We start from the raw sequence: 11,266 nt of genomic DNA on the forward strand, positions 1-11,266 counted from the left end.
GTGAAGAAGAGATACTGTCATCTCTTCCTACTATTCGCAATGTGCGTGCAGCAAAGAGAGCAGCTCGAAATGTCGGGAGGAATAGTGCATCTGCTAATGAACGAGAGATACTTTCATCTCTTCGTATTCGAAACGTGCGTGCGGCAAAGAGAGCAGCTCAAAATGTCGAGTGGAATTCGAAGAAGCTAGCAAATTATTGAAACCTTGCTAGAGATCAAAGCCTCCTGCTCAAGGATGGAGACAATGCAAACTAATGTCTCGGATGTGGTTGAAACTTTAAGCTCTGCATTGGAGATCGAAAGTGGGATACTATGGAAATTGTGAGAAGAGACAAAAGCATCAAACTTGCAGAGACTAGAGAGTGAGGCATACATGAGAGAGAAACTTTCCAAAGTTGAGGATTCTCAAAAGATGATATTGGCATCTATTGAGAATCTTCGAAAAGAGGCTTTGCGGAGTCAACGTGAATCAAAAGGACAAATGCAAGACAATAATCTACGACAAATCGTGCCAGGATTGAGAAGTATTGTCAGCAAGCTCGGTGCTTTGACAAAGGTTCAAGGTTCAAGACTTTCAGATATCGAAGCTACCTCAAATAAATTAAGTGCTTTGGCTAGATTAGTTCGACCAAAGCAGTGTCAAGTTTCTCAACGAACTAATCCTACTAATCCTACTAATGGTAGAAGTATGTAATGTTTTGATGTATCTTCATCAAAATGTTCTTTTGAATTGAGTCAAGCCGTTGTGTCAAATGTAATTAGTCCTACTTATGGTAGAAATATGTAATGTTATGTTGTATCTTCATCAAACTGTACTTTTTAATTGAGTCACTGTCAATGTGTCAAATGTATTTAGGTTAGAGGATATAATTAGATGTTCCTTTTTATATCGATTTTCTATTATGCATAAGAATTTCCTTTTAGTAGATTATATTATAATAAGATATCTATCTACACTTGATTTCATAGATGGTATCTGGACCACGCATATTATCACCTGGTCATGCACGACGTAGTCGACTGTGTGATGATTCGCGGAAGGCGAGGCGCCAAATAGCACGAGAGAGAACAAGGCATGCACTACAAAGTACTATTGGAACTTTATTGGAGTGCAATGAAAGGCAGAGCATACATGATGTACATGAAGGAAACTCTAAAGCCATGAATGTTGGGACAACAATGAACATAGTAGAGGGAAACTATTCTAACGTAGAAAAGCATTGTTTGTCCATTCGATTTGAATATCCAACGTCTCCCCTTTTACATCACAAGTCTATGGCACCAGTTCTATCCAAAAAGTGTGTGTTGCACAACTTAGGAAGCTTAGATTTTGTTTGCTCCAAATGTGGAGCGAAGGCATGGAAGGATGAAGGAAAGAGTATCCAAATATTTGTGGGTAAATATTGTTGCTCTGATGGAAGAGTTCGATTACTTCCTTTGAATGAGCCACCAAATGAATTGAAAGATTTGATGAGCTCAACCACAACAAGAAGTAGACAGTTCTTAAAAAACATTCGGGGATACAATAATGCATTGGCATTTGTGTCTCTTGGTGCATATATCGATGAGACTATTAATTATGGTGGGAGGGGTGTATACACTTTTAAGGTTCATGGCTTTGTCTATCATAGCATTGGTTTTTTAGCGCCTGCTGAAGGACAAAATGAAGTTCCACGCTTTGCACAATTATATTTTTTTGATACCGAACATGAGTTGAGCAATAGATTGCATCATGTTTCAAATTTAGATCGTAGTATTCTAGAGTGTCTACAATTGATGATGCATAGAGTAAATCTCTATGCAAATGCTCTACGATCTGCTGCTTCTTTGTCTAGAGATGCTATTGTACCCAATATGAGGATGGTTATTGCGGAGCATCGTTGTCATGGTTGGAAATATCTTGCTCCAAGGGGTTCGGAGGTTGCTGCAACTATGCCAGGACAAGGGGATGATAGAAATATTGGCTATCACGACATTGTACTGAATTTGCGACATGGGGGCTTGAAAAGAATCTCCAGTATGCATCGAGCTTACATGTCCTTATTGTATGTTTTATTATTTCCAAGTGGAGAGGATGGGTGGCATCTTTATTTACAGACTACCGATGGAAAAAAAATGAGTCAAAAGCAATATTATGCCTTTCGCTTACAAATAACAGATGATACCATGGAGTGTCTTCTTCGAGGGGGTAAGCTATTACAACAGTATGTCGTGGATGCTTATAGTACTCTAGAGGAGTCACGGATTTTGTGGATGCGAAATAACCAAAAAACACTTCATGGTGAAGTGTACCAAGGATTGGTGGACATGGTTGAGGCTAGAGATGGCTTAGAGAGGGACGAAGGTCAAAATGTTGGTCGTAGAATTGTTTTGCCTTCATCTTTTGTTGGAGGTCCAAGATATATGTGCCAACTATTTCAAGATGCAATGGCAATTGTTCGTAGTAGGGGTAAACCGGATCTCTTCATCACATTCACATGTAATCCACGATGGAAGGAAATAGATGATGCATTACTACCTGGACAAAGTGCTGTTGATCGTCCTGATCTGACTATACGAGTGTTTTATCAGAAGTTCCAAGATATGATGCATTTACTTATCAAGCAAGCCGTGTTTGGGGAGGTGATTGGACATGTTTCAGTGATTGAGTTTCAGAAGAGAGGTCTTCCTCATGCTCATATATTGTTGATACTTGCATCCGAATATAAACCCATAGATACATTATACTATGACAAGTTGGTTTGTGCAGAGCTCCCTGACAAGAATGTGTTTCCAGAATTATTTGATGTAGTGAGTCGTTGTAATGTTCATGGTCCATGTGGTCCTTTGAACCCAAATTCTCCATGTATGGTTGATGGAAAGTGTAGATTTAAGTTTCCACGAACATTTTCTATGTCTACAAATGTAAATGAAATTGGATATCCTGTGTACATGAGACGAGATGATGGAAGGTTTGTTCCGTCTAAAAATTACAATTTAGATAATCGTTGGGTTGTACCTTATAGCCCCCTCTTATCACTAAGATACCAAGCCCATATTAATGTGGAGATCTGCTCAACTGTCACTGCCGTGAAATATCTTTATAAGTATGTCTACAAGGGACATGATCGAGCCACTATTGTTCTTCAAGATTGTGAAGGAGCTATTGATGAGATCAAGAGTTATCTTAATGCACATTATGTTTCTTCATCTGAGGCTATGTGGAGAATATTTGGCTTCGACATGCATAGTGAAAGGCCAGCTATTCAACGATTGCAAGTACACCTCCATTGCAGAATATGGTTACATTTCAAGATGATGATGATGTATCACATTTGCTGGATAATGAGCAAAATAAAAAAACTACCTTGACAGAATGGTTTGTTGCAAATCAAAACTATCCAGAATCAAATAGCTTCACATATACTGACTTTCCAAATGGTTGGGTATGGAATAAAAGTCGAAAGACATGGTCTCCACGACAACAGGGTGTTTCTATTGGGAGAATGTATAATATTGTCCCTACTGCTAGTGAGGTTTATTACCTACGAATGCTTCTCAATATTTGCAAGGGATGTATGTCTTTTGAAGACTTGTGGATGTATGTTGGTCACATTTATGATACATACAAGGATGCATGTATAGCTAGAGGATTATTGCAAGATGATGAAGAATGGTCACTTTGCCTCCAAGAGGCATCTTTTTTTCAAAATGGAATGCAGTTGAGACAACTGTTTGCAATCATATTAGTCTTTTGTGAGCCACTTCATCTGGCTACTCTTTGGGACAGGTTTTGTACCAAATTTTGTGAGAACTATGTTTATGCCCTAAGGATGCATATTTCAGATGCAAGCGTGCGATTTGATGTGGCAAAAAATCAAGCTTTGCTTCGTATAGAATGCTTTTTGCAACAACATGGCAAGAGGCTTTGCGATTATATGTTGCCTGCAATAGACTCAACCATGGTATCCTTAAGTGAAAATGGTGTTATGGCTGAAGAAACAATGTTCAACGTTGATGAACAGTGTAGTATAGCAAATTGTATGGAGACTTCCTTAAATGAGGATCAACGAGATGCTTACCACCAAGTGCTACAAGATGTTGACACACATTCAGGGAAGGTATTTTTCCTAGATGGTCCTGGTGGCTCAGGAAAGACTTACTTATATAATGCACTTCTTTCACGAGTGCGAGGAAGTTGTAGAGTTGATCCTGCATGTGCATCCTCGGGTATTGCAGCTTTACTTTTGAGTAATGGAAGAACTGCTCATTCTAGGTTTAAGATACCTTTGGAGATTCACTCTGAAGCAACTTGCAATATAAAGGTAAACAGTCAACTTGCAGAACTTCTAAGGAATGCAGCTTTACTTATATGGGATGAAGCTCCCATGACACATCGCTATGCATTTGAACCAATGGACAGAACTTTAAGAGATACTTTGTTTGGTGGAAAAGTCATTTTTCCTGGAGGTGACTTTTGACAAATACTACCTGTTGTACCAAAAGGTAGTCGTACAAACATTGTAAATGCTTCGTTGTGTCATTCTCACATGGGTTTTTTCTAACTTCGTTTTGTTGGACCTATTCTGATCAACTAACCATTGACTCTACAGTCTTGTTGAGTTTAGTATTGTCTCCATTGACTGCAAATCTTCATCTATAGTAGCTTCCAGCTCAATTTCTTGAGAGGAGGAAGCTTTATCTTTTGTCTGATCCACCTCCTTTTGCTTGCCTTTATCGATTTGTGATATGGTTCCAGTGTTTGGGTGACCATCTGTTCTTTCTTCTTCTTCTTCTTCTTCACTGGGTGGTGTATGAACTCTCTCATCACGATGTGAGCTTTCTAAATGCGAAGGAGATTCAGCAGGTGGGGTATATTGCCTCTTACTTGTCTGTGGCCATGTCTGTGGCCATGGAGATGGCGGTGGTGTTTCCTGATCTCGTGAATTTGGCCTCAACTGATCTCTCAAAGTTTGGAGATCCTCCTCTTCTAGTAGCGATTCTGGTTTGTCCCTAGCATTTCTTTCTTGGATGTACCTCTCGAACCAGTCCAACTCAAAAGCTCGGTTTTTTTTATTCTTCGTTCTTAGTGTGTAAGTGCTACTAGAAGGTTTCCAAGTGGCACCTACATCGCCTCATAGAGATCTCTCTAGAACAAATCCTTCTAGCATCCTTTCCATTTTTGCTATCTTCTGCAACCTGGTGTTGTTTTCCATTTCCGCTTTCCGCTTCTTTAGTCGGACATCTTCCTCTTCAGTTCTTCTTTCTTCTTCCATCTTTTCTTGTGCACTTCTTATTACTCTTTTCAGCCTGCGTCCTCCAATGGTGTTAATAGAGGCCAGTACTTTCCTTTGTGATCTGTCTTTGATATTCTCTCTTAACACCAGCCACTCGTTTTGATGGGGAGCATGTGGCAACTGATCTGCCGCGCCTATGGCCTAGTATATGATTCTGGTGAGGACTTCTCCTCCTCCAATGTAATTTGGCTTGTCCTGCTTTAGCTTTTCCACTTCTTCAAACAGATATGATGCGTGATCTATATAGAACTCATGGGTCATTCCCATAGCCCATGTCAGTGTGGTTGAGATGCTCCCGTGTGGTGTAGTGTATCTTGGCGGTCTTTTGCTGTAGCTCAACAAACACTGACTGTAGATCTGTGTCAGTTCTCTTACTTCCGGGTTTGCTATGAGTTCGAAAGATGGTAGTTTGGACTTTTGCAAGTAGATTGTGAGGTTTTTCCTTTTTTCTCTCAGGTTGGCTCCTTGATCAGACAATTTCAATGCCTCCTTGATGATTTCTTTGGTGATCTGGATCTCCATCACTTCATTATCCATGCCTGCCACTTTGCAAGTTCCATCTTCTTGGATAGTCTCAATTAGGTGTTGTACCCTCTTGAAATCTATCCCTACTGGTGGTAGTGATACAAAGTTCCATAAGCCAACTTTTTTGAGCCATGACCTTTGCGGTGATCTTTTCAAGTAATTTTCTGCCTCCTTGGGGATCATCACTGTATCCACTAAATTTCTTTTGTCATCCACATATGAACCTTGATAGATCTGAAAGGCTGCTGCCTGTTGCACGTCTGCAGGTATCCAGGTGGCCGTTGGCTTTAGTGAATTGGGTAGAAGTGCATAGGGTATTGCACCTTTCGTTGCTAGGTTCTTGCCTTTTCTTTTCCCCGGAGAAGCATCCATGGATCCTGTATTCACAATTAACAGTTAATGTACAAACATAGTACTTCTCTTCTAAATTGATAACCACTTAATCATGCATCTAGATGAGCCTTCTTAGTCCCAAGATGAGTCAAGGTAAAATGTTAGCAGATAGACAAGCTCTTCCATTGTGCGACTCTGACAGCTTCAAATTAATGTTGTTGGTGAAGGAGAACAAGTCCAAATGCCTTGAAATTTGGTGTGGTGTATGTTCACAGGGCGTGTAAGGTCACTCTATAATCCCAAACTGAAAATCAGTTTATTTGCAACTTTTGCTCAGTCTATCGCGATAGAGTAGCCATCTTTTGACAAGAGTCCTATTTTGCAGTTGTGCCTCCATCAATTGGTTTCTCATACCTTGCACATGATCTGATCCCATCTTCACCTCAAATGAATGTCAAGTGACCCCTTTTTGGATCAACTCCCATTTTTTCTAGATTCCTTCCAAGGAGATGTTGGTCTATCTCCTTCATTTTGTGTTGTTTTGGGCTCAAACTTAGTGGGTAGTCTTCTTGCATCATGCTGAATCCAACTGTTAATTGAAATTTTTGGCTAGATGGCCTAGTATCCCTCTGCTTAGTCTATCGTGATAGACTGGTACTCAGTGTCAATTTGTCATTTTTTGGCTTTGTGATCATCTGTCTGCCTTCTTCAAGTTGATGTAAGGTTTCTTCACCTCTCACATGTGAATTTTAACTGTCTGCCCTTGAGATGTCCTGTTATGACTCTGAGTTGTCGTCATGTCTTTCTCCGCTTGCCATATGAGTCCATCCTGTCACCAAATTTGGTGTACTGCCTTCATGTGCTTTCCCAAGTCTGTTTTGTGAAAATTTTGAAAAGTCTTTCCCCCAAATATTGTAGTAGCAAGTCTATCGTGATAGAGTAGGTTATTTGGCCAAAAGAGATCCCTTTTGCACTTTGATTTGATAATGGTGGTTAATATTCCTTGTTAGAACTCCTCATGAAGCCAAAATCAAAATTTTACTTGTCTAATTGTAAATTCAAGTCTATCGCGATAGACTAGTACTTAGTCATTTTTACCAGTTTTTTTGATGTTAGTTGACCACAATGGTGTTAATAGGCTCTCCTAGACACACACATCAAGTTTTAATCAATTTAGAAGAGTGTACTCCCTGTTTGCAGCACTTAGCTGGTCCTAGAGTCGAAGTAGACCACTTAGGTGATGGTCGTCGTTCCTTTTGGTCATTGTATGACTCCGGCTTTCTTTTATTTCCTTTTGACCTTCCATCAAAGCAGTCGGTTGTTGTTTTGGTGTTTACAACACCAAAAACGACCATTTGGACATCTTTCTGGCCTGTTGCTGGCATTTGCCCTAGTGGAAGAGCCTTTTTCCTCAGTGGACACATTCCATCTCGTAGTTCACCTCTTTTGGATGTACCTTGTTAAATTTGGTGTCATTTTGTCGGCCTGTTAGAGTATCGTGACACTTTGTGAAATTTTCATCAGATAGGGACTTTAGGCTCCGTTTTGACGAACTTTTTCATGATCTAACCCTTCAGTCGGTTTGTCGAGGTTATTGTCTTGCTGTCTATGAGTTTTGGCTCATTTCTGATCAACTTGGTTCAGTTGCCCTTTTGGGGGTTAGGGTTTTCTGAGCGGCTTCCTTCGTGCTTTTCGAGGTCATAGTCTTGATCCCTAAGCTATAGGCATTGTGCCTTTCAATTTTGGTTCCATTTGGTGGCCTCTAGGTCTCCCTAACAACCTGTCTACCGTATGTATGCACATGTTGTGATTGTGATGCTGGCGAGGTTTTGCGACTAACTGAAGTAAACAACACTTAGAGTCAGTGTTGATGAGCGTACCTCTCATATCTGATGTCGATCTGGTGACCGTGCGCGATGGATGAGCTTCTGGAAGTCTCAACTGCTGTAGGGAGCTCTCTCTCTCTCACAATGGAAAATGTCTCAAATGAGAGATTTCTAGCCTAGCCTCTCTATATGTAATCGAGACTCCGACACAAATGAGAGATTTCTAGCCTAGCCTCTCTATATGTAATCGAGACTCCGACACAAATGAGAGATTTCTAGCCTAGCCTCTCTATATGTAATCGAGACTCCGACACAAAATTTTCCCATCTTTTACCTGTGGCCATACCTTTTTGCAAGATGCGGTTTAGGCTCGCAAATTTCCTAATTTGGACCTCGGTTGCTCCAGTTCTACAATTTTTGTAGATTTCTCCTGTTGGAGGTCCCTTCATGACGGTGGTCATTTTGCCCTGTCACCTTTGCAGTGTCTATTTTTCCTATGTCTTCTTTACCTTGCTCCGATCAGGCATCTCTTCTTTTGTGTTTCCATCTGGATTATGGATTGTTTTCTATAATTTTTGCTAGAAAATGACTAAAATAAAGCAAATAAATCCCAAAATAACCCAAAAATAGCAATTCTAACCTATAAAAATACCTATCAAAAGAAAAACACTTTGTAGCTCACTTTTTCCTCGTCTATGTACATTCTCACTCATAATCGTCAACCTTGGCCTATTTTTTGCTGTTTTTAGACGTTTTTTGGCCAAATTTGACTCTCTTTATAGTCTATACACATCCCTAGGAGCTCATGTATGATGATTTGGTCCCCAATTCTGATTAATTACGAGGGCATATTCTTTTTCCCAAAATCACACAATAAAACACAAAAATGGTTGAAAAGTTGCTCACAAACATTGCCCTCTAATATATGACATGAGTCATGAGTCCGCATTTGGAATGCCTCCCCCCTCCTAGTTGTAGTCCTCCTGGACAATAGGTATCGTCAAGGGTATGGGCTGTGCATGGGTGTGAACTCGTGCTAATGTAGGCCTTGTAATATAGCCCTATATGCATGTGTAGTCAATGCATGTGCAGTCAATACATGTAGAAAGAAGTTATGTGGTGTAAGAGGAAGGCCTTGTAATATAGCCCTATATGCATGTGCAGTCAATGCATGTAGAAATAATTTATGCTGTGTAAGAGGAAGGTTTAAGCGATTTGCTTATTGGCATTTGTCATTGAGGTTTCGTGTGGTAGCTTGAGTTGGCTGGCAGATTTTCTTTGCAAGGAGTAGTTGTAAATCTGCCGCTCTTTGTTTGATTGTTTTCCACTGGTTTTGAATTGGCGTATGTGGATCCTTTGAAGTCGATATTGTCGTATATTTTGTTGCATTTTCTGGTGGAACATTTTTTCTTTCTCCTTTGATGACTTGGGTCTTATAGATCCTTGTAGTTTTTGTTGTTGATTCTGTTTGTTTCCTCGTGGCCGCCATACCAATATAGTCCGTTGCGTAATCGACCGATTGACTATGGCTCTTTGAAGTTTTGCTGGCTTTTGGTGTTTTGTCTGTTCTTCTGCCCCCTTTTTTTATAGGAATTAGGTTGTCTTGCCTTATCCAAACTTTGTATTTCCTCTTTTGATGTAATTGTGCCGCGGCCAGATCTGTACGCCGTACCCAAACTTGCCTGGTTCCCTACATGGTTGTTGATTTTTCATAAGACGTTGCTGGACTTGTAAACTCTGTTTGTTGTTGGGCATATCCTTGCGGTTGTATTGACTTGTGTTTCCTCCTTGACATGTATTGGTTATATGATAAGAAGGGTTCTCAAAAGTTTTCATTTCGGAATAGTGCTTCATTAGTATCCAAATCAATGAATACCCTGTTAGCTGTCATCCATGACACTGCTAAGATACACGGCGTTGCTGATTTACTTGGTGGCAGTACATGGAATTGTAGTGTACTGGTGTGCCTGCACTGTGATTGGTATTATAATAGACCACAACGTGGTCACCTCATCACCCGATGCTACTTTCAACCGGTGTGTCTCTGGGATCGTCCTCATTGGTCCAAGTTTCTGAAAGAGCTCAAAGGTGATGACGCTCATTTTTGCTCCAGTGTCAAGCAATGCATAGATTTCAACTTGTTTTGTGCCTGCATAAGCTTTTATGTAAGGACTACACCACGTATCTTCCAAGTCGTCAATGATGCTATCGTCCTGAGACCTAAAGTCTGTCATGGTCTTTGTTAATTCTTTGCTTTGTATATCCACTTCGTTTGTTTGGGATGTCGAAAGAGGATATTCGCCAGTCATCATTGGGGCGTTTAGCAATCCGTTCCTTGGCTTCTTGTTGTGCCTGGTCCTGAATTCTTTGTTGTTCTTGTCTATAGGCTTTTCCATAATACAATTGAAACAACATTTTCGGTGTTAAAGGTAGATGATATTGTTTTAAACGACACCCACTAATCCAGTTCGGCATTTATTTTCTATCTAGTGTCGACAGTTTTATTGCTCCGCTGGACGATATTTCTTGGATCAAATAAGGCCCTATTCCCCTTTTCTTTAGCTTTTTGGCATGCTGTTTAAGGGTGCTACTAAGACATAGTCGCCCGTTTTAAAGTCCTTGTTCATGACATGTTTGTCAAAAAACTCTTTTTGTTGTCTTTTTTTTGCATATATGGCTGCTACAGCATTGAGTCATAACTCATCTAATTTTTCAAGATCCTCTAAACGTTCTGAAAGTTCATGCCCCGTCCAGTCCAATTGTGTGGCTACCCTTAGTGTGGGGATCAAAAAGTCAATAGGCAATATTGCATTTAATCCATATACCATATTAAATGGTGTAGCATTGAGTGTTGTTTTATATGCAACTCGATAAGCCCACAATGCCGAATAGAGCATCTGAACCCAATCTGTTCTTGTTTCACTAACCAGTTTTCGTAAGAACTGTGCACAATATTTTGTTGGTCGCTTCCACTTGGCCATTGGCTTGTGGATGATAGGGTGTAGATTTGCGATGAATTACCATAAACTCATTTAAGAGATGTTGGATAACTTTATTTACAAAGTGTGTCCCTCTATCACTCACCAGCTCAATTGGAAGGCCATAACGTGTAAACACATATTCATATAAGAATTGTGTCGTGGTTCTAGCGTCTGCTTTCGTTGTGGCTTTTGCTTCCACCCATTTGGTCATGTAATCCGTGGCCACTATGATATATTGTGCTTGTGAACGATACGCTGGTGGAGTGATAGGACCAACAAAGTCCAATCCCCATTTAGAGAATGCTCGAGCACTCATCATTGGCCTT

General features: G+C 40.2%; 1 protein-coding gene across 1 annotated transcript; it reads left to right on the forward strand.

Annotated features, from left to right (window-relative positions):
- The first annotated feature begins 968 nt into the window (after positions 1-968).
- LOC147453300 (uncharacterized) lies at positions 969-4,459 on the forward strand. Its single transcript, XM_086519369.1, has 3 exons — positions 969-2,343; positions 2,422-2,789; positions 4,004-4,459. The coding sequence occupies exons 1-3, from the start codon at positions 969-971 to the stop codon at positions 4,457-4,459; spliced, it is 2,199 nt and encodes a 732-aa protein (XP_086375495.1).
- Positions 4,460-11,266: the final 6,807 nt, after the last annotated feature.

The sequence above is a fragment of the Adiantum capillus-veneris genome, chromosome 8, assembly GCF_014529385.1.
Source record: "Adiantum capillus-veneris isolate H3 chromosome 8, ASM1452938v2, whole genome shotgun sequence".
Taxonomy (NCBI): domain Eukaryota; kingdom Viridiplantae; phylum Streptophyta; class Polypodiopsida; order Polypodiales; family Pteridaceae; genus Adiantum; species Adiantum capillus-veneris.

Coding starts and splice junctions, on each gene's coding strand:
- LOC147453300 (XM_086519369.1), top strand. CDS start 969: ATGGTATCTGGACCACGCATATTATCACCTGGTCATGCACGACGTAGT. Junction 2,344..2,421: donor TGGCTTAGAGAGGGACGAAG/GTCAAAATGTTG, acceptor AACTATTTCAAG/ATGCAATGGCAATTGTTCGT. Junction 2,790..4,003: donor TTCCAGAATTATTTGATGTA/GTGAGTCGTTGT, acceptor GTTGATGAACAG/TGTAGTATAGCAAATTGTAT.